Source organism: Prionailurus viverrinus, chromosome B2 (assembly GCF_022837055.1).
Source record: "Prionailurus viverrinus isolate Anna chromosome B2, UM_Priviv_1.0, whole genome shotgun sequence".
Lineage (NCBI taxonomy): Eukaryota > Metazoa > Chordata > Mammalia > Carnivora > Felidae > Prionailurus > Prionailurus viverrinus.
The window spans coordinates 51,840,426-51,863,999 of NC_062565.1; the positions used below are offsets into that span (position 1 = coordinate 51,840,426).

General features: G+C 38.6%; 1 protein-coding gene across 1 annotated transcript in view; it reads left to right on the forward strand.

Moving 5' to 3' along the window:
- TINAG (tubulointerstitial nephritis antigen) overlaps positions 1 to 23,574 on the forward strand; it is a 142,956-nt gene that overhangs the window by 22,223 nt on the left and 97,159 nt on the right. The window contains exons 3-7 of the mRNA XM_047860364.1: positions 4,142 to 4,294; positions 4,503 to 4,609; positions 4,715 to 4,769; positions 5,132 to 5,217; positions 5,998 to 6,081. Of these exons, the coding sequence (XP_047716320.1) occupies positions 4,142 to 4,294; positions 4,503 to 4,609; positions 4,715 to 4,769; positions 5,132 to 5,217; positions 5,998 to 6,081 (485 nt within the window). The remainder of the gene's footprint in view (positions 1 to 4,141; positions 4,295 to 4,502; positions 4,610 to 4,714; positions 4,770 to 5,131; positions 5,218 to 5,997; positions 6,082 to 23,574) is intronic.

A 23,574-nucleotide genomic window follows, 5' to 3' on the forward strand; every position in this document is an offset into this window, starting at 1 on the left:
TATGACCCACTTGTCCTTCCACAGGCTTAATTGTGAAAGTCATACTGGGGAATGAGATAGAAAGAGACCTGCTGCTCCTCGCATCGCCTGCTACATGCAGCCCTAGGCCTATTTTATTTTTAACTTGAGGGTCGATTGATTTCCAAAAACATGATTAGATGCAGTTGATTCTGACCTTTTGGATCCACTTGCTAATAACTCAACTTGAGAGCTAATCATTCACCAGCTGCCCATAAACACACACAAGGCGAATTCTTCTCCTATTTTCTCATTCCTTCTCTCTGCAGATTTTTTAGACATTTAAGAGTTAGCAAGATAACAATAGTGCTAGCAAGGTGACTAAGACTTTCTGGCTGCTGTGGTGCATATAAGCCTTTTTGTGTTCATTTTATTTTGAATTCCAGAACCTCTATTGATGTTTAAAGTTCTAATCTTAGGGAACACACATCTTGTTCCTTTATCTTTATCCTCCAGATGAGAACATAGAAAAGGGGAAATCAGTGTCTTGTCCATGGAAGCCACTCTCATTTTCTGGTTTGATTCAAGGGTAAAAATGAAATTATCAAGAAGAATGGGCCCCCTCTACTCCCTTCAGGCAATTTCTCATAAATGTTATTTCTCAAAATCAGGCTTTGATAAATTTTGGATTGCTGAGTTCAAGGTTGTAATCTCAGGCAAGAACTCAGAATCCGGATATTATTAAGTGTTGATTAAAATAAAATTCCTATGCTTTGAAAGACAGCTGGCTAGAGGGCCAGGATAAATTTATCTTATAAACACACCTACTGTGAATGCCTGAATGGGTAGCCCCCCCTGCCCAGGCATCCAGGTAGACAAGGCAGTGATAACCAGAGGACATTCCTACCTCCAGGCGTGGCAGAACTGGAACCCATCAAAATGACTTTCCTGGGTTGTAAGCCTCCTGCCTGTTTTAGGGAAACATAATTTTTAAAAATTCTGCCAATCCAGAAATCATCTTAAAGATAGTAGAGGAAGGAAACAATTTTGTTATTGAATAAGCATTAAACCAGAATGTGATATATATATCGCAATCACACGGAGATTGCAAAGACAGGAGGAAATCTCACCCTGCATACAGCCAAGTAGATATAACCCATTATATATATGTTCTCAAGATAAACCATAATTCAATTCATCCTCAAGTAAGATTGGGCAGTAGCAATTGGGGTTACTACCTGTGTTAATCAGCTTTACATAAAGCTACAATACACTTTTCACGTCTTTATAACAGGAGGTAGGAATCAGCTGGGTAGGCTCTTATCCTCTCTCAGAAACTAGGAAATGTGAGTGCTATCTCACTTGGACATTTACAAAGGACATGGTTCTCAAACTCTTGAGAAAGACATTCCTAGGTCTTAAAGTTGACAGAATTCCTGTCTAAATTTCAGAAGAATTTATATACATTTCAACAAGAGGAGAATGTATTTACAGCAACAAGGTTTTTTTTTTTTAAGACTTTTTAGTTGTTTTTGAGAGAGAGAGAGAGAGAGAGAGAGAGAGAGAGACTGAGAGCAAGCACAGAAGGGGCAGAGAGAGAGGGAGACACAGAATCAGAAGCAGGCTCCTGGCTCTGAGTGCTCAGAACAGACCCGATTTTAGGCTCAAACTCACAGACTGCAAGATCATGACCTGAGCTGTAGTTGGCCGCCCAACCAACTGAGCCACCCAGGCGCCCCTGCAACAAGTTTTTAAAGTAAATGCTCTATGAAGGAGAGATGGAAATTACTTCCCTTATTTTCAACATGGAGAATGAAGTCTTTTCTTTTCTTTTTTTTTGTTTTTATTAAATTTTTTTTAATGTTTATTTATTTTTGAGACAGAGAGAGAGAGAGAGAGAGAGAGAGAGAGTATGAGTGAGGAGGGGCAAAGAGAGAGGGAGACACAGAATCTGAGGCAGGTTCCAGGCTCCGAGCTGTCAGCACAGAGCCTGACATGGGCCTTGAACTCAAGAACCATGAGATCATGACCTGAACTGCAGTCGGATGCTTAACCAACTAAGTCAGCCAGGCATCCCTGAAGTCTCTTCTTTTTAATTTCTCTTTGTTCTTACACTTGGTTGACAAGGGGGCAGAACTGAAATCTGAGAGGGTATTACTCTAAGTAGTCATTAAAAAGACACAGGTCTTACTTATTATTTCTTCTCTAGGGATGCAGTTGAATATACTATGTGAGAGGTGCAGGTTTGACAATTTTGGGGGCTCTCCTTCCAAGTCGTCTCAATATATTCATGTTGGGTTTTGTATAGGAGTGAGTCATGGTAAAGCTGAACAAGTCAGAAACTCCTTGGACTTCCATTCCTGCATGTGCTAATTTTTCAAGATAAACAAACAAAATAAGATCGGGCTAATCACTATTTGGAGCTAGGGTCATCCAGATATTAAGTGTTTTGACCTCAGATTCAATGTTTTGCTCTCTAGCCTCCCTTATACCTACCTTCTCTATCTATCAAGCTACGTTTATAGCACTGCTAATTACTGAACATTTTATAGCTTCTGGCTTCTGGATAATGAGTTCTCATACTAGATCTTGTGTTCTCACACCAGAGTTAGTAGTTATGTCAATGTCCAAAACATATTTAAAATCTTTCAGAAAAAAAGTGAGTATGCAGCAATAATATTATACACATTTCCCAGAAATGGCTTTTTTTCTGGATACATGAAATATGGCTTCATACTTACAAGGACACGTATGGAGGTCATTTTGCTTTCATTTGGCAGAGAAGAGTATACATGAATGGTTTTGTATAAAAAGGGAATAAAAAATTTACACAGCACATTCTTCTAAGAAATGCTTTCTGTAACATTGGCTTAAAGTTTTACAGCACTACATGACTTATTATCCAAAGTTCACTCAAAATAAATAAAACAATTGGAATTTGAGTCCCTTCAGAATTATGATTTTTAAAAATGCCTTCAGCTCTTATTTATATTTTCTTATTTCTAAAATAAGTGTGTTGTTCAACTGGCAGCATGATAAAAAATCCTGAGACTTAGTGCTAGCCTGAAAAATAAGGATTGATTGATTTATTTTATTAATGAACTTCATCTTTCTGAAATGTTGGACCTGTGTTTTTCCCCAGTTACTTGACGCCTTATATACTGAGAGGGGCAAGGGAAACTAGGAACTTCATGAAATGTTGAAAATCCTGACTCCGCCTGTCATAGGATAATGTATCATTTCAAACCAGCTGCTCGATTGTGATGCCAAATGTTACTTTGATCTGCCAGTGGGTTCAGGGAGAACTGAGAAATAGTGCTGAGTTTGCCAGTGTGACAACAGACGATGGACTACCTGTTCCTCTTCCATCTGACTCAACTATTTATGTGATGATGAATCTTACACTGGAAAGAGAATTCCGAGGGCATTTCGTCCAATATTTTACTGAATGTTATGATCCTGTCTGCAATTATATCCTTATGCATCTTCTGTTTAAATACTTCTGATGACAGACGGTTGATCATTTACAAGCCAAACATAATGTGGGTTTCCATAGATGGCTGTGACACACTAATAACTACACCAGCAGCAAAGACAAATAGAAAACACTGGACGGGCTAGGGTTTAGTTTCAAATGCTGTGGCTTGGCCATGCTATTTAATCTTTGTGGGCCTCAGTTTCATTCTCTGTAAAATGAGATCAAGGGATAATGGGGAAGATCTGCATTTATGCATGCAAAGTGCTTAGCATATAAAATACATAACACTTCATAAGCATTAGCTAAAGGATGATGATTCCTTTAAATCTCTTGTAGTATTAGCTACCAAATGTCGGTGCTTTCGGGAAAATCAAAAAAATGGTAGTTTTTCTTTGTTAGAAAGAAAAGGAGGAGATGCGATTTAGTCATTTTCTCCTTTTATTTTAAAGCTTCACAGAATCGCAGATGATGAAGGCTACAACTTACTTATTTTATGACTGATTTTCTGTAGCCAGAACAAATCAGTACATTAGTGAAGGTACCCCTTCTGTTTTAGTAGCATTTTCCTTACCTCCTCCTTCTCATCTAACAAATGTGGTTTCTCCTAAATGATACAGAATATAACCACGTTTCCCAATCCTGCCTAGCTGCCTGGCCATATTGTACTGAGATTTTCTATCTGCTTTACTTACCTCTTGCACATAGCTCGCATTTCTCTTGGAGCCAGCTTTCCCAGACCACTGTGTCATCACCCTATGATCCAGACCAGAGCATAGCAGGCCGAGTTACTTATAGAAGAGCAGTGGACCTCTTTGCTTCTCCACCTGCCATTTTGGAATGCTCCACTGACACCTGGAAGTATAAAGTTATGGTCATTTTTCTCCATTGGTGCCATTCTGTCACAATGTTGGTTCAGAGTAATGTTTGAGAAGTAAATTTTTCTTCTGCCCTCATCTCTGATACTTTCTTTTAAACTTTCTTTCTTGACTTGCATAATCTACTGATATCCAGCCCACTCAGTTTAGTTTACGTCACCTGTTCAAGAGACTCTAACCCTGTCAAATAGGAACATGGAGAGATTGATGGATCAAGAGATTATGAAAATCCCTCCTGTGCCACACAGCAGCATTATCAAGCCAATTGACTCAATATATGAAACGAAAACAACAGAAGGTTCATTTGCGGTCTCTATCTTTTGTAGTGTTCCATTTTGCAAAAGCTGGGACTTATTCCAATCCCACTTCACTTTACCTCCTTGTTTGAGATGTTACATTCTAGGGAATGATGCAGTCATCAGTGCTAAAGGAAAGGGTAGCAGCCAAGTGATTGGCAGGTGAGAGCTTGTGGGTGGGATATGGCAACGCTGTACCTTAAGGCTGCACCAGCCCCTCAAAGCCATTGTAACCCCTTGAACGAGGCCAGAGCTGCTCTTCTGAGCTCTCAAGAGAACAGTCTGATGTGAAGGTACAGCTGTACCTGTACAGCTACAGGTCTTTGTTATGCCATTAATTGTGGAATAAGAAAGCTCCCGAGGGGGGAAAAATTCCTACTGTAAATATTTTTTAATATGAGACTTCATGCCCAAATATTAATATATAATATATAATTAATATATTAATATTAATATATAATTTTCAGATGTTTAACATGTTATTTATCTCATTAAGCTGACTATTATTTTCTCTTATCTTGCAGCAATGAAGTTGGAGCAGAAGCTGAAAACACAGGCCAAGCTGAAGTTTTCTGGAATGCTGGTGCTAATCACTTGCTAGATTTGATGTGTAATTTCTTTTTTCCAGTATGACTGTTTCCTTGATGAACTGCAGTGCAGAAGTGGAAGTAAAAAAAAAAAAAAGGTCCTGCAGGCATATAGCATCACAGTACCCTACTAACCTTCAGCACAGGAAAGATTTATCCACAGCTTCTCGCACCACTGTTAGAGCCTTTAATGCCTTCTATTAAGCTGACAGCAATACTAACATGCCCCTATATTTAGCAGCCGAATAAAGAAGAATCATGGGTAAATAGAAGAGCGGTTGTGACTATTTTTCAACACCAGTATTATTTAAGGCACACATTACTTACTGAATCCGGTCTTATTTCCCTTTTGATATATTTGTTTTACATGTGAAGAAAATGAACAACTTAAAAAAATAAGCCCATGCCTGCCTTCAGGAGATACTGATATTGAGGGGGTTCATTGGGGTGACCTTGAACATGAGAAAGTTGGTATTTCACGTAACACACCCTGGTTTCCTGTTGTGTTTGGGTTCAGGACAGACTCTGTGCTGGGGCAGCCCAGTGATGTTGAGCATCACGTTGTGGGGATGTCCTCGACTCTCTGGTTTCTTGGTTTGTTGTCACATGATTCTTGTGATTCAGAATCAGTTCCTACTGATAATCTTGGGAGCAGTAAAGACCGTAGAACAAACCCATGCTGTGATGACAATCCTGGGAGCCCACCCTTCTGTGAACCTGGTGCTTGCCATATTGGCCATGCTCAAGTTCTTTCATCTCAAGTAGTCTGTCCTAGCCTTGTCTACGTGGTTTCCTTTTTATAGCCTTCTGTCCAGCTGGGAAGCCTAGGGCAAAACACACTAATGGAGAAACCATGGCAATTCTAGACAGAGAGCTCCTGGTAGCAGGTGAGCCTTGCTATTGGCTCCTTTACTTACTTCTTGCACATAATCCTTGCTCCCTTGTAGCCAGCTCTGTTTGAGTCACAGCTCTCTCAGACAAGTGCTTCATTACCCCATTATCCTGGGATAAGGCAAGGCGGGGAAAGTTGTTTACAGACGAGTAACTGGCCTTTCTCATTCTCCACCTGCCATTTTGGAATGATCTGTTGTCAGTCATCAACTGGCACCTGGAAATATAAAGTTCTCATATCTTCTCCATTAGTGTCTGAGGCACAGGAGAGCTTCAGTAAAGGTCTCTGCTCATCTCTCTCCCCCAAACAAACAAGCAAACAAGCAAACAAAACTACTTCTCTATCAACCTGCTAAACTGTGTGAGGCATCACTTTAGATTATTAATAACAAATCTCTAGTATTCACTGTGTTCCATCATGTGTCAGCTTCACACCAAATGCTTCATGTGAATTTTTAAAGTTTATTTATTTTCAGAGAGAGAGAGTGTGTATGTGTGAGCAGGGGAGGGGCAGAGAGAGAGAGAGAGAGAGTGAAAGAGAGAGAGAATCTCAAGCCAGCTCTGTGCTGTCAGCATGGAGCCTGACATGGGGCTTGAACTCATAAACTGTGAAATCACGACCTGAGCTGAAACCAAAAGCCAGGCACTTAACGGACTGAGCCTCCCTGGTGCCGCAGTGCTTCATATGAATTTAACTTAACCTTCACAATGAGCCTGCAAGGTAGGTAATATTATTACTCATATTTTACGTTTGCGAGAAAGTTTTCCAAAAGATTAAATCAAGCTAGTAAGTGGTAGAGGCGGAATTCAAATCCAGATACTCTGACTTGAACACTAGCCATTTATTGAGCCATTCATTCCATTCATTCATTTTTGAAAAATGTTTATTTTTTTATTTTGAGAGAAAGAGAACATGAGCAGAGAAGGGGCAGAGAGGGAGGGAGAGAATCCCAAGCAGGCTCTGTGCTTTCAGTGTAGAGCTGCCCCCCCAAATTTATGACAGACTGCTATTATAAGTTTGGGCAAGTCCTTCTATGCAGATGATTGATTATTTTTTTTATAACTATCTTCCCTTCCCATGCTATAAGCACATGTTCTTATGTGTTTGATGTATATTCTCATCTTCTTTAATTACACATTTTGAAGATGTGCGTTGGTTTTGCCTGCATTTATAAGAAATGTAAATCATATGTTTATGTTCTGTTTCTTTCTTTTTTTTTCTTTTTCATCCAGCACTATGGTTTTTAAGTTCTATTCACAATGCTCTGTAAATGTCAAGTGGATTGTTTTCCACCTGAAAACAATGTGGTATGCTTTCATCACATGTCACCTACTCACCTGTCCACTGGTGGTCTTTCAGGTTGTTTTCCTCTGCCAGATATGGTTATGATGCACAACCTTGCATGTACTCCCTAGTAGATCTTTGTGAAGAATTTCTCTGGAATATATACCCAGGACTTGAATTGTTTAATCATAAATATACATGTATTTAATTTGACTAAGTCTGTTCAGAATGCTGCTCTTTAGAGTAGACATACTGACTAGGAACAACACATTAGGTCTGTTTATATCCCTGTGTTCTTCTCCACCTGTGAAGGTCTGAACTTTGAAATAAGCTATATTATCACTAAGGCATCCTCTAAGATGGGAGGTTGATTTGAAATGATGTCCTATTTATCCTAAGTTTTCCAAGTCTAAGAGAATTTTTATACTCCAACTTATTGCAGTTGTCAGTCAGATATGGGCTCCATTTCTTTCTTTCCTTCCTTCCTTCCTTCCTTCCTCCCTCCCTCCCTCTTCTTTCTTTCTTTCTTTCTTTCTTTCTCTTTTTCTTTCTTTCTGTCATATAATTTATCGTCAAATTGGCTTAACATACAACACCTAGTGCTCACAAAAAACTTGAACTGCAAGAGTTATTTGACTGAGGTCACCAAATTAGAGAATGATAAACAAAGAACACAGTCTTTTGATTTCCTATTGTGTTGTTTCTGCCGAAAGTTGCAACTGAACATCATGATCTAACCATAATTTGATCAGTTTCTCAGCAAAATCAGTCTTAAGAGCATGAGTACAGGAGGGGAAAATGCTGATTGTGGAGAGAACTTGGAGAATTAATTGGGTGCTTTTTAGTTCAGTTAATACCAGCATTTAGTGCCCTGAGTTGCTTAGAGCACAATGGCTGTCTGTGAGGGGAAAGGGGGTGAGAACAGTGATATGGAATGGACAGATCTTGAGGCTGTTGATTTGGGTTCCCTGGGAAGCAGATTCTGAGACAAAGATTTATTGTAAATAGTTTCTTTGGAAGGTGATCACAGGGAATACTGGGGAGGGTATGATGAAGTAAGCTAGGGAAGAGAAGGAACCAGAATCCATTATGAAGCCAGTTATTGCAAAGGCAACTGGAGCTCATTCCCATGGGGACTGCAAAGATACAATGTTGAACATGTCTCCTAGTTAATGCAACTCAGAGGAAAGGAAATTGGGGTAATTATTCTAAAGTCTGACTCTCAACCTTTACAGAGCCATAACGTATTTCTTTGTAAAGCTTTTTTTTTTTTTTTTTTTGGCTTTTCATTGTGCAAACCTAATAGGACTCATTATTTTCTTGTGGTATTTTAATTTGGAAAAAATGGAAAGTCTATTGAATATTGTTCTTTATGGTCTCTGAAGTAAAGTGCAAAAAGGAAGAGTTAGTTGAAAGCTTAAGTAATAAAGGAATATTTTCAGAATTTTATTTATTGGACAAACAAAAATTTCTACAATTAAGACTAGGAACAAAAATCCTTCTTTTACTAGACTGCCTTGGATTTCCACATTTGAAAGAATATTTATCTCCTAGAAATTAAGTCAACTGTGTGAGAGGATAACTTCATTTGTAAGAAGAAAAGATTTTTTTTGCTTAGAGCAAGTCTAGAGGTCTTGGAATAACTGAATAGTAATTAGGAAATATTACTGAATTTGTTTAAAATATATATTACATGTTGGGGACTTTCCATATGTTTCTGTGGTATGTTGTAAAATTAAACATAATTTTCCCCTCATGTTTTAGAATGTTATTATCAGTTTATTGAACCAGAAATTCGATTTTTTTCTTTATTTTATACTTTAATGAGTACACCTTAATTTCTCATGAACACTTTCTAATGGATTTATTTGGAATTGTTCAGCATCAGTTAAGCACTTAAGTCCAGATTTTCCTTAAATGAAAACTCTGGGGATAAATTTAAAACCTGAAACTGCACAATAGGTCAAGGAAGTTTAGTAAATTAAAAAAAATACAAATGACAAAAATTTCCAGCGGGCTGCCAATGGTGACTCAGAAATATTGAACAGAAATTAGAAAATAAAAACAATGGATGATTCAAGTAAGAAAAAAATAGAAGAAAGAAAGAAAAATGAAATCCATATATAATATTTAGCTAAGAACATGCTTTGTGGAAGTAGAAATAGTACTCACAGAAGGGCTAACAATTGAGATAGTAATGGGAATGGGACTGGGACTGGAAATTATTGCTCACACAGTTGAGGAAGCATTTTTAAATAACCTTGAGCTGAACTATTTTACTCAAGAGTGTAGGGATTCCAGCAATTTTGCCAACTCTGTTTTTGGATCATAGTTCAGCATTTTTTAAAAATTTAAATCAATACTAGTTTAGGTAAAAACTGTAGCATTTTTAAAATTTAAATTGTTACAAGTGTAGGTAAAATTGTAGAAAATATGGAGAAATTAAGGATAGTTTAATGACATGTGTTGTTTCCTGATGTACAGATAAAGTATATGTCAAACTTTTTACTTGAGTCATTTGATTAGAAAATTAGGGAGATTTGGAAGAGTATGTGGTAGGCGGTGCTCTGATTTTTTTTTTTTGTAAAGTTTGTCTCCAGTTATAGGTGAATTCAACAGAATTTGGGGAAGTTATACCACTAAGAACTTAAGCTCTTGTTAATTATTATAGTCTGAGTTTGTAATCCTAGGGGAAGATTTCTTGTCTACACTTTTTTTTTTGCACAAAATTAATGACATTTTCCTAAGGGGGAGAAAATTTAAATATGTATGTTTCCTCCAAGTTTTCAGTCCTACCACTAAGCACAGATTTTACTTGCAAAAAAAGAGCTGAATCTCTAAATAGAAATGTATTGAACTGCTACAGTAATTTTTGTTGAAGGACCTGCCCTGACCTGGGATAAATGGAGGAGTTTTAGAGTACAACATCTTTAGTGTTTCTAAAAACAAAAATTGAAAATTATAGTTCCACTTGGTTTTATCTTTTACTCAAGGAGGAAAAGAAAAAAAAAATAACTTCATCATGTTGATAAAACAATGAAAAGGCATGTGAAGTAAGTCATTTGAAAGCAACATTTAGCTTAGAGCAGCCAATATTTATAGTATTAGAGTGCATTTTAGGTTGAAAATGTTTAATTATTTTTAATGTTTTGAGCTTGCCTAGAGATTTCACCTTTCACACACACATGCATGCACGCACGCACACACAATTATTCCTAAGGTTCTATTTATTGCAAACATGGATGTTAAGATGCCATGCTCATGTAGGAAAGAAAATGGAGCAGTCTTAGGTGAAAACTTTCAAGATAAACTAGCTGTGACTTCTTGGGTACTTATCAGTCTTTATGAGGCTTGTTTTTCCATCTGCAAAATATGTTTCAGACTAGCTTTTTCTTCTCTTGGTTTCCTTTCAACTAAAATAATTATGCAAATTTGTCACTCAGTTTTAGGAAAATCACCTCTACATTCTAAAATTGAGGAACAGAATAATTTGGGGAACATGGCGTTATGTTTCAGCTCTATGGGTCTGTTACAGTCCTAGCTGTATCTTTCAGAGTGATCAAGACCACTTGTATCAGAATGAGTGAGGGTACTTTTTTAAAAAGCCATTCCTTTTCCATAGCTATTGAATTAGAATATATTAAATGGGGCCCAGAAATTTGCTTTTTAAATAAGATCTATGTGTTATTATCATGCAGGCAAACTTCTGATAACCATAGATTCTTGGATCAGTAAATAGGTAAGCTGGAAGAATAAGGATGTTCCATATGATTAGGGTAAGCATGTTAGGACGTTGTTTGTTTTACTGGCAGCGGGAGGGCAAAAAGAGAGAACCCGTATTAAGTGTTTTTACATCAGTCAAATAAGGGTGAATAATATAGTCAAACTGAGTACAGTTATGCTAAGTATATGATAGAGCTAATAAGTGATCTAAAACTGTCAATGTAGTACTGAATTTTGCAGAAGCAAAAAGGACCCACCATTGTTTGGGTTGTAAATATTAATAATTTAGAATGGGTCTTAAGTCAAATATACACAATGGAAACCTGGAATAATTAGAGGGAACAGTTTATGTTCTTTATTATTCTTTGATATGCCAACTGGGACTAAGAAAGGAAAGAACTAACATCTAGGCCCAAGATCAGAGACAGACTCATCTATATATTTTACCTCATTTCAGTTTAATCATTCCCAGAATCATACAAGGTGAACAGTATTGCCTCAGTAACAATGAGAAGTAAGCTGAAGCTGAGTGAAATTAAATCTCAAAGCTACATAGGACGTGGCAGGATTGGATTTGACTTTTGGTCTTTTTTTGGTTGTTCTTCCAAATTTCTTTACATTGTATACATGTTTTTGCATTTTTTCCCTGCTACATGCCAGAGAATACTCCTTTGGAAAACATGCCGCCTTCTTTAAGGACACATCACCAGGAACTACTGAATAGAGATCATAACAGGTGGGAACCTCTCCACCAGCTTGGGTTGCAAATAGTTTCCAATTGGTAGCTCAAGTCTGCACTTGCCCTCTGTGTAAAAAACCTGAATACCCATTTCTTGACATTGTGCTTTGGTTCCCTTTGCGCACAGTCTCCTTCAAGTAAGATGAACCCCTTTTGGGAACTTAGCTTCCACTTCTCTAAGCCCACCTTGATGGGCAGAATATTTGATCAAGCAGTTCTTCCCCAGTTAGCAAAATCTGCCTCACGGTGACTTGTTTCTTAAATTATGGAGAACTAATATATTTTATTTTGTTTTTAAAGAAATTCTGCCTCACTTAGCACTCCATCATGAAAGAAGAGGATTTAGAGATTATATATATTTCAGTGGTGTGCCAGCTGTCTTTCACTCCTTTTTCTCAGATGCTTCACCACTCTGATGTTGAAAACTGCTGTTACACTACACTGTTCCATGAAGAGTCAAGAAAGCCTGGTGTGATTCATTTACCATTTCAGAACACATTTGCAAAGTCAATCTCAATAGTATATATAGAATGCCACCTCTAGTTAAGCCTGGCTTGAACACATACCTAGTTGAAAAAAGAAATTCAATGCCCTCTCCAAGATTTCTATAAATTCTCAAGGACATATATTTTTCATAACCTCCTCTAGAGCAAATTCCCAGCTTCTATGGAATATTCACGCTCTACTCTTTATCTTGCTGCTAGGCTCTTAGCGTGTCTTCAGTGTGGGTCACAATCTATTGACTTGATAATGTCTGTCCAAAAAGTCCCCTCCGACAAAGTATGCAGTAGTCATTTACTGGAGATTTGTGGGTTAATGTTGAGGGATGGGGGAGACAAGGACATATAGCATGTTGTCAAATGGCAGACTATTGAATTTTGGATTTTAGACTTCCCTGTTCCTGAAATGGAATAAACCACTTACACCAAATTGGTGTCTTCAGTTTCTACCTTGGAGTTTGGGGTCCTTCTTCCATTTTCTGTCCCCTTAGCTCCATTCCATGCTCAGATTTTTTTCTTCATTTTTATGCACCTATTTTAATATCTCTTTTACAGATCTTCTCCCCGCCCAGCCAAATAACTTATTGATTTTCTTAAATAAATACGGTTTCTTTCCTCTGAGCCCCTCCCGGAGGTAAAATAATAATAATAATTTATACCATAAGTATGAAGAAAGTAGCATCCAAAGATTTCAGCCAGAAGTCTACCACAGCTTTTTCCCCTTCTTCTTCCTTTAGATAAAGTGAAAATATTACAAAATGTAAGTGAATTGGAACCTTCACAGTAAAAACAAAAACAAAAACAAAAACAAAACTACTGTGTTTGTGTTCTCTGGAGTTGTTTGTTCGGGCATCCTCAGTACCCAGCACCAACCCACACAGGAAAGGGGCAGAGGCTCATGAGACCTGAACCATTTGGGAGTCTCAATTGTGTACAGCAATATGTAACTGGAGTTACATATGAATAATAAGCTATGTTGAAGGTGACCCATGCTGTCCACTCTATCTTAGAAATAGGTAGTAATATTGGGAGAAACAGTGAAAAGTGCTGTTGAGTGAAAATGCACTTGACTTTCTGGAAAAATGCCCAGAAAACTTTTCAGTTTCTATTGACTGGCGACACGAGAGTTGTACCTACTTTAGAGGATTTAAATGGAAGAGAATATGTGAGGCTAAGCTTTGCCTATCAGCTCTGCAACCCAAAGTCATTTTTGTTTCATAAGACATCTTTTTAGGCTTATTAAAAATATTACATGTCAGACCATTTCCTTGGTAAATGCTTTATCTCTACAATTAATAAAACATATAAATGGAAACCTGCAGCTGACTGAATGGTCCTTTCAGTTTGCATCCGACTTCCATTTATTCTTAGAGCCAGAACTTTACTAAGAAAATGTGCTCTGTTCACTTGATAAGCTTCTGTTGAACTACCCAAGAAAACGAGTTTCAGATATTTCCTACAAGGAGAACTTCTCTTTGAGGCCAGCCAGACACAAGCTCAGTGAAGGTTTTCCTGGAAAACGCTTCCCAGCCACCTCTCAGGGCATGAGAGCTGATTAGTCAGTCATCTCATGACTGGGGCTCTGGCAGTGTCATGGCCTGTTAGCACCTTCACCAGATTCAGGGATGGGAGTTGAGTGGCCAAGGGAACAAAAGAAGATGGGCTGTCAAGTGAGACTTTCATTTTTAATCCAGTCATATTCCACCAGTCTCTAAGTGCTTCCAAACTTACTTCCCAGTTCACACACACACACACACACACACACACCTCTTCTTTTCCTCATACACACACACACACACACACACAAATAGACACACTCCTATACTTTATCACTAGCAGCTGAATTGTAAGTACTCTTTTTTTCATTCTGGTGGCTCTAGAATAATCCAAACTTCCTTTCAAATATTTTAGGACAGACCAGTGAACACCAGTGTGATGGTATATGTAAGTCTTTGAAGATATACAAGGTGTAAAGTTTTCAGATAACTCTTTTCTGCCAGAATGGTAAGCCTCTGATATACTCTCCCCCCACCATCTCCCATTTGTTCTCATGGAAGAATCCTTTCCAGATCATTGTCTTGAGCTATTGAGTTTAGATTTGGCTTCAGAATCTCCATTCAGATTTCCAGGAAGCCATAATTAGATGGTAGTTTACATTCAAAATGAAATGTGTTATGGCCCATGATCTGAAGTGTCTCAAGTTAGCCCTTTGACAGTTCTTTCCTCCATACTCTTCTTTTTCTTCAAGAGTCATTTCTCTCTGCTTGTCTAAACCAACTCAGATCCCCAGTACTCCGTTTATCCCTGGGCAAGTGGGGTTAATGACTTGGGCTCTGCACTGTAGGAAAATGAGCTTTGGGGTCCTTTCCTCAAAAAAAATGTCTCAACTCCTGTTTCGTTGCTGCAATGAGTCAGAGTCATCAATACCACTCAAACCAGGACTCCTAAATTTGTAGAAGAAACTTCATTCCCTTCATCCCTATTTTTTCTTTCCCCCATTCAGTGTATCTTGACTCTCTATCTTATGCTTGGGTCCACCAGGTACTCTGGGGTGCCTCATGGTCCTGTGGCAGACCCTAGTTCTAGGAGAGTGATCTGGTGAGGAGATCACTCTGGCTGCCTTATGTGTTATTTCTTTCACAGAATCATGCAAGATTGGACTATTACATGGTGCTGAGATGCTGATTTTTGCTGACTCCAATTTCTTATTTAGATGAAGGCTTCCCCACAGCCTTCCTGTAATAACATCATTTGTGTTATACTGCATCTTTCCTTCCTACTAATTTCTAATCCTCCTTTTTACCGAAGAAAAGAAATATTCTTTCCCAATATTTTTGCTTCCAAAATTAAAACTTACTTGTCCTAGTTCTTGGTGTTATTGGAATCCACCATCATTGATTTCTTAAGAAGGGACATTGACCTAATTCAGGTCAATGAGATTAAGGAAAAAGTCTACTTGGGGCCTTCTAGTAAGGATTTTTTAGCTCTTAAAAAGGGAAACAAGTTACAACTTCCCTTGTTAGTTGAAAATATCCTAAGTTGAAATTGTATTTAATACACCTAGTCTAGAAAACATCAAAGCTTAACCTAGTCTATCTTAAATGTGCTTTGAACACTTACATTAGCCTAAAATTGGGAAAGAACACCTAACACTGTGTGTTTTAAAGTGCTGAGTATCTCATGTAATTTATTGAATACTATACTAAAAGTGAAAAACAAAACTGTTGATGGGTACAGGCCTACCTCATTTTATTGTTTTTTGTTTTATTGTGCTCCACAGGTATTGTGTTTCTTAAAAATTGTAGGCTTGTGGCCACCCCGCATCAAGCAAGTCTCTTGTACCATTTTCCTAACAGCATTTGTTCACTTTGTGTCTCTGTGTAGCATTTTGGTAATTCTCACAATACTTCAAATGGTTTCATTATTTTTATATTTACTATGGTTATCTATGATCAGTGATCTTTGATGTTACTTTTGTAATTGTTTTGGGGTGCTATGAACCACACCCAAATAAGATGGCAAACTCAATAAATCAATGTTAGGGGCGCCTGGGTGGCACAGTCGGTTAAGCGTCCGACTTCAGCCAGGTCACGATCTCGCGGTCCGTGAGTTCGAGCCCCACGTCAGGCTCTGGACTGATGGCTCAGAGCCTGGAGCCTGTTTCCGATTCTGTGTCTCCCTCTCTCTCTGCCCCTCCCCCGTTCATGCTCTGTCTCTCTCTGTCCCAAAAAATTAAATAAACATTGAAAAAAAAAATAAATCAATGTTATATGTGTTCTGAGTGCTCCACTGGCCTCTAAGTGTTCAGGTGAAAGGAAGAGTCATACATCTCTCACTTTAAATCAAAGCTAGAAATGAGTAAGCCATGTCAAAAATCAAGGTATGTTGAAAGTTAGGTCTCTTGCACCAAATAGTTGGCCAAGTTGTGAATGAATATAAAGGAAAAGTTCTTGAAGGAAATAAAAAGTGCTACTTCAGCAAATACACTCATAATAAGAAAGCAAAGCAGCCTTATTGCTGATATAGAGAACATGTTTGTGGTCTGGATAGAAGATCAATCCAGCCACAATGTTCCCTTAAGCCAAAGCCTAGGTTCAGAGCAAGGCCCTAACCATCTTAAATTCTGTAAAAGCTGAGAGAGGTGAGGCAGCTGCAGAAGCAGAGTTTGAAGCTATCAGAGGTTGGTTCATGAGGGGTAAGGGAAGAACCCATCTCCATAACATCAAAGTACAAGGTGAAGCAACAAGTGTTGATGTAGATGTTGCAGCAAATTGTTCAGAAGATCTACCTAAGTAATGGTGGTGGCTACAGTAAACAGCAGATTTTCAATGTAGATGAAACAGCCTTATTTTGGAATAAGGTTCCATCTAGTACTTACATAGCTAGAGAGGAGAAGTCAATGCCTGGCTTCAAAGCTTCCAAGGACAGACCGACTCCCTTGTTAGGAGCTAATGCAGCTGATGACTTTAGGTTGAAGTCAGTGCTCATTGACCATTTGCAAAAATCCTAGGGCTCTTAAGAATTATGCTAGATCTACTTTTCCTGTGCTCTATAAATGGAACAACAAAGCCTGAATGACAGCACATGTGTTTATGACATGGTTTACTTGATATTGAAAGTATACTACTGAGACTAATACTCGGAAAGAAAAAAAAGATTTCTTTCAAAATATCACCACTCATTGACTATATACCTGGTTATCCAAGAGCTATTATGACAATGTACAATGAGATTAATACTATTTTCATGTCTGCTAACACCGCATTCTGCAGCCCATGGATCAAGGGGTAATTTTGCCTTTCAAGTCTTTTTTAAATTTTTTTAAACATTTATTTATTTTTGAGACAGAGAGAGACAGAGCATGAACAGGGGAGGGTCCGAGAGAGAGGGAGACACAGAATCTGAAACAGGCTCCAGGCTCTGAGCTGTCAGCACAGAGCCTGATGCGGGGCTCGAACTCACGAACCACAAGATCATGACCTGAGCCAAAGTCGGACACTTAACCAACTGAGCCACCCAGGCACCCCTCAAGTCTTATTATTTAAGAAATATATTTTGTAAGGATGTAGCTGCCATAGATAGTGATTTCTCTTATGTATCTGGGCAAATTAATTGAAAAACTTCTGGAAAGGATTCACCATTCGAGATGTCATTAAGAACATTTGTGATTCATGGGCAGAGGTAAAAATATCAAAACTAACAGGAGTTTGGGAAAAGTGGATTCCAACCATCATGGATGCCTTTGAGGGGTTCAAGACTTCTATGCAGGAAGTAAGTGCAGATTTGGTAGAAACAGCAAGAGAACTAGGATTGGAAGTGGAGCCTGAAGATGTGCCTGAATTGTTGCAAGCTCTTGATGAAACTTGAGTGGATACAGAGTTGCTTTCTATGGGTGAGCAAATAAAGCGGTATCTTGAGACGGAATATACTCCTGGTGAAGGTGCTAAGAAGATTGTTGAGAGCTAAGTATTTTGAATAGTACCTAAACTTAGTTGATAAAGCAGTAGGCGGGGCTTGACAGGGTTGATTCCAATATTAAAATAATTTTCACTGTAGGGACAATGCTATCAAACAACATGACATGCTACAGAGAAATCATTCCTGAAACATAGAGTTAATCGATGTGGCAAACTTCACTATTATTTTGTTTATTTTGTTTAAATAAAATGCTTATTTTTTATTTATTTTGAGAGACAGAGGAAGAATGCTGGTGGGCAAAGGGCAGAGTGAGAGGAGAGGGAGAATCCCAAGCAGGCTCTACACTCAGCACAGAGCCTGATGGGGGTCTCAATCTCACCAACCATGAGATCATGACCTGAGCCAAAATCAGAGGAGTTGGATGCTTAACCGACTGAACCACCCAGGCACCTCCACTCCATCCACTCCATGTTATTTTATATTAATAAATTACAGCAGCCATCATAGTCTTCAGCAACCACCACCCTGATCAGTCAGTAGCTATCAAAATCAAGGCAAGACCCTCCACCAGCAAAAATATATATATATATATATATATATATATATGACTTGCTGAAAACTCAGATGATGGTTAGTGTTTTTTAGCAATAAGGTATTTTTAAATTAAGCTATGCACATTGTTTTTCAGACATAACGCTATTGCATACTTAATAGATACAGTATAAATACAACTTTTATATTCACTAGGAAGCCAAAAAATTAATTTGACTCACTTTATTGTGATATTTGCTTTATTAACAGTGGTCTGGAATTGAATCTGCAGTATCTCTGAGGTGTACCTATATATCTAGACTTGTTCAATGTGGAACCAGAGGGCTGGATTAGTGCCAGAGTGAGGGAGTTCACACAGTCATGTTTTATTGTATTATTAAGAGGTTCAGAAAAGGGCACCTGGGTGGCTCAGTTCGTTAAGAATCTGACTCTTGATTTCTGCTCAGGTCATGTAAGATCGAGCCCTGTGTCTGGCTTCGTTCTGACAGCATGGAACCTTCTTGGGATTCTCTGTCTCCCTCTCTCTCTCTCTATCTCTCCCACACTTGTTCTCTCTCTCTCAACATTACAAACAAACAAACAAACATTAAAAAACATCTCAAAAGTGAGGGTTGTTGTAACAAGTTCTTACCACTGGAGGGACTTGAGAGTCTGGATGGGTACCTGGCAACAATTTGTATTGAGAAAGAGATTGCCCTTGGTAAATTGAAAGCTTCAATTGTTTTTACCAATATAAGAACATTAGACTATTCTCAGAACTGAACAAAAGTTGAACATGACAATTTCATAAAGTCTAAGTACATCTAGAGGCTGAGTTGTATTTTAATAGCTTGCTTAAACTCAGGCGGCTAATTTGAGGGAAGTCCCTCACAAGTCCAGGGGCCCCACCCCTGCTGGCACAGTCTTGCCCTCTATTTGGGGACACTCTTGTCCTGCCTTAGGCTTGGCCCTGATTGTGGTTTGGGCTTGTCTCCGAATACTTGACAGCCTGGCTCCGTCCTCTCACAGAGACGTCTTCTTGGTGGACTGGGTAGAAGTTAGGACACTGTACCTCTGATTCTTGGTGTGAGTGTGGCCAACTCACTGGCTCGACTTGGGCCTCAGTTGCCTTGTCTGTGAAGTGAGTATTCCACCCCTCCCTTATCAAGTGACACCTCAGAACCTTCCTGGAACTTATACTCTGAGATTATCTGATTAATATGTACTAACTACATTTTGCTAAACATAAATGATTGTATGAAGTTGTTAACCCTGTCCAGTAGGCTCAGGGAACTGTGGTCAAAGCTTCAAAGTTCACTAGAAACTATTCATTAACCAAGCTGTCCAAGTCTTGTGTTATATTACATTATTTTCCTAGGCACTGTTTAATGGAATTTCTGTATAAGTATGTCTTAGAGGTTCCAACACTACACACAGTTACCCATCTGGTCACTCTTTCTTTTGAAGTTCTACTTCATGAGCCTTATTACCTCAGGGCTTTCCCCCTCTCCTTCTTTGCTCAGATGCTGATATTTTCTTCCCCCATATGATTTATTATACTATTTGTATTTTATACTTTCTCCCCAAAATTCTTCAGAGCTTGAGATTTTTTCCCCCCTTTTACAGAAATGCTTCTACGGTGCATTTCTGTGGTCAAAACAATCAAACCAGAAGGACAGTGTTTGGGCTAAGTCTGGACTGCATTTAAATTCTCTTTTTTTTACTTATTAGATTTTGGGGAAGTTACTGTGTGTCTGAGTCTCTGTTTTCACATCTACTAAATGGAGATATTACAGAATACTTTTTAGTGCTGTTTGAGGATTAAGACTGGTTTTCTGTGCCTTTCTTTATATTACTAATAACATTACTAAGAACAAGCCCCAGTAGAAGTCTTTATCCTTTGCTTTTATTTGGGCCTGACTCATACTCAGCCAAATTCTGCATTAAGAGAGTAGCCCAAGTTAAGGAAGAGGAACCCTATGTAAATGCTCATTCATGCTCAGGAAAATGGTGTTTGAAGTTGTGCTTTAGAATATCATTCTTCTTTTACGCCTCCAATATCTACAACATACCTAGGCATGTTTGAGAATTATAGGTGTACTTTCCTTTTCCTTGTTTGAGCGGAACACCTATTAATTTACTATCTCATACCCTCCTTTCTAGGAATTCCCCAACCCTTGTACACTGACTCACTACACAGTCATTGTGGGAGCTGTGGTGTGCATACATGTGTTATGATGATGTCCACAGGTCACCATTTGACTGTACAGAAATGAAACCCCCACTCAAGAACCTAGCTCAGTCCATATTTAATTGGTCGTGATGGGTACACGTCTCAGGCCAGATCAATCAACTTCTCCAGAGATGTGGTGGCTAGATATCGAACAATCTCAAAAGTTTTCCGAGCTGTTTCTCACAGTGGATGTAGGTAAATAAAACAACAAAAATGTGATTTGCAGTGAGAGTCGAAAGAAGGCAGTGCATGGGAAGAAATAGAGATGAAAATAGTTCATCTGAATTGCTTCTAGCCTCCTAGCCACCGGTTCCATTGATTTCCAAAGGGCTACCTGGCTCCTTGCCTTCATAAGCTCTCCACGCACCCTTCTAATGAATATCTTTATTTTTGCTTAAACTAGTTCAAGTTGAATTCTGTTACTTGTAACTAAAAGAAGTGAAACTGACTGATATGATATTAAAACACAGCCTGCTAGTCTGGGTGGCCACTGCACACCTAGAGACAAAGGGTACCTTTTTGTAGATTTCATTGTGTATTGTTTCCAGCATCATTCTTTACTCCTAGTAAGTATGGTTCTAGTGATGTTCAAATCAGGTTTTCCAGTGCACTTTAGCTTACCTTAGACTTATTAAGGATTGAGGTTAGGAATAAATTGGAATGCTTTGTGGAAAGTTCTGTTAAAGCATGTCTTAAGAAGAATTCACCTAGGTTTAAAGCAGAAGACTCTAAATGGAGCTCAAGTACTATATTCTTAGGATCCATTTAAGCAACCATAGTGTGTGACAACCATAACCCTTCTATCATGTTAGAAAACTAACCTGATAGAAAGAGTAGAAAGAGTGTTTCATAGTAATAACAGGTCACTCAGATATGCAGAAAGTAGCTGGTGTTGTACTGCAGTAAAAGTATGAATTCTGGACCACCCTGTCTTAGTTTGAATTATGATTTTGACACTTAGCAACTATGTTCTTTTGGACACGTTATTTCAACTCACCTGTAAAATGGGACCGTCTACAATAGTAATCTTCTAAGATGCTGTGAGGTAGTATTCTTAATAAGTAGAGTGGCTCAGGGCACCTGGGTGGCTTAGTGGGTTAAGCTTCTGACTCTAGGTTTCGGCTCAGGTCATGATCTCCCAGTTTGTGAGTTTGAGCCCTGCATCAAACATCTGTCAGCACAGAGCCTGTTTGGTATTCTCTTTCTCCCTTTCTCCCTGCCCCTTTTCTGCTTACTTGTGCTTTACATAGATAAATAAATAAATAGTAGACAGGCTTATAGTAAGTCATAATCAATGTTTGCTATTAATTTTATTATTACAACTATGTAGTCTTAGCCAGGGTTAAGAATTCTTGCATACCTCAGTACCTAATTGGAATAAATGTCTGGAAGTTATTTATAATTCTGAAGTCTAATCCCCATACATATATATTTCTGTGTGCTGGTTAACATTAGATTTTAAACTTAAAAAAAATTAGGGTCACCTGGGTGGTTCCATCTGTTAAGCCTCCAACTCTTGATTTTGGCTTAGGTCATGATCTCATAGTTGATGAAATTGAGCTGCACATCGGGCTCCATATTGATAGCATGGAGCTTGCTTGGAATTTTCTGACTCCCTCTCTCTCTGTCCCTCCTCTGCTTGTGTCGTCTCTCTCTGTCTGTCTTTCTCTCAAAATAAATAAATAAACTTAAAAAAAATTATACCAGTGCGCCTGGGTGGCTCAGTTGGTTAAGTGTCCCACTCTTGATTCCAGCTTGGGTTGTGAACTCATGATTCGTGAATTCGAGCACCACTTTGGGCTCCATGCTGGCAGTGGGAAGCCTGTTTGGTATTCTGTCTATCCCTCTCTCTCTGCCCCTCCCCTGCTCCCTCTGCCTCGCTCTCTCTCTTTCAAAATAAATAAACTTCAAAAAATTTATACCACAGACAGATAATACAAAAGAATAAAATTTAATTTTCTATCTTTAGCAGTTTAGAGTCGAATGGAAGCTCTGGTGCAACAGTTGAAGAAGATGAAAAAATAAATAATTAATAAATATCAAAAATAAGTACATAAAATATATGCCACAAGTGTAAACCAGTGCTAAAAATTAACAGTGTGTTTACATATGTACAAAGATCTAGCCTACTTTTGTTACACTGTATATTCAAATGTGTGGATTGCTGGTGAAAACGGAGGAGACGTCCACAGAGGATGAATTTTACTGAAATTAAAAGAGAATAGAGGCAAGAGCTTAAAAAGATAAACAGATGGAGGTCTTTGGGACAAGAGAAGCATCATACATGATAGACCCACACTTGGAGGTAGAGATACTCTGAATGTCTTTCAACAAATAATGTTTGACCACCTGCCATGTGCTGTGCACTATATTAGTCACTGAATTTGCAAAGACAAATAAAAATACTTACAGCTGACAGGAAACACTCTGGAGTGGCAGACACATGAATAGATGTGATGGGGGGGGTAATTCTTGGCAAATATTAAACCCCCACATTTTCATATTATTTCTAAATGTGTGTGTGTGTGTGTGTGTGTGTGTTTCCTGCAGCCTTCCCCCACATCAAGCTGAGCTACCGGGCTTCCTGCCCGGGAATGAAAAGGAGGGTATTGCTTAGAAAACAGGCCACTGATTAGTCTTAAATTTTACAGTTGACTTTCTTGACCCTTTTTGGAAGTTAGTAGCTCTGTAACAGATCATAAGAGAGGAAATCATTATCTAAATTACTTTATCCTTTCCTTACAAACCAAGAGGTAAATGGAAGATTGGATTGAAAAGGTAGATTCTCTATGCCAGGGGTAGAGAGGTCTCAGCACGTTTGGGAGGATGTAGTGAGTCAGCCCCTGACCTTGAGGTCAGTGAGACAAGAAAAGGGAAAGATGTAACATGGGCGAAGCTGAAGATTCTGAAGAATCCTAGCCTTCAGCTTGTTGCCACATGGTCTGTAAGTGATTGGGTGGAGGTGGCCGCAGAAGGAATCCAGGCAGAACTCCATCTCCCCAAGGCTCCACTGCAGAGTTCAGGGGATTCAGAGGTTTCCAGATTAATAGGAGGTGCTAA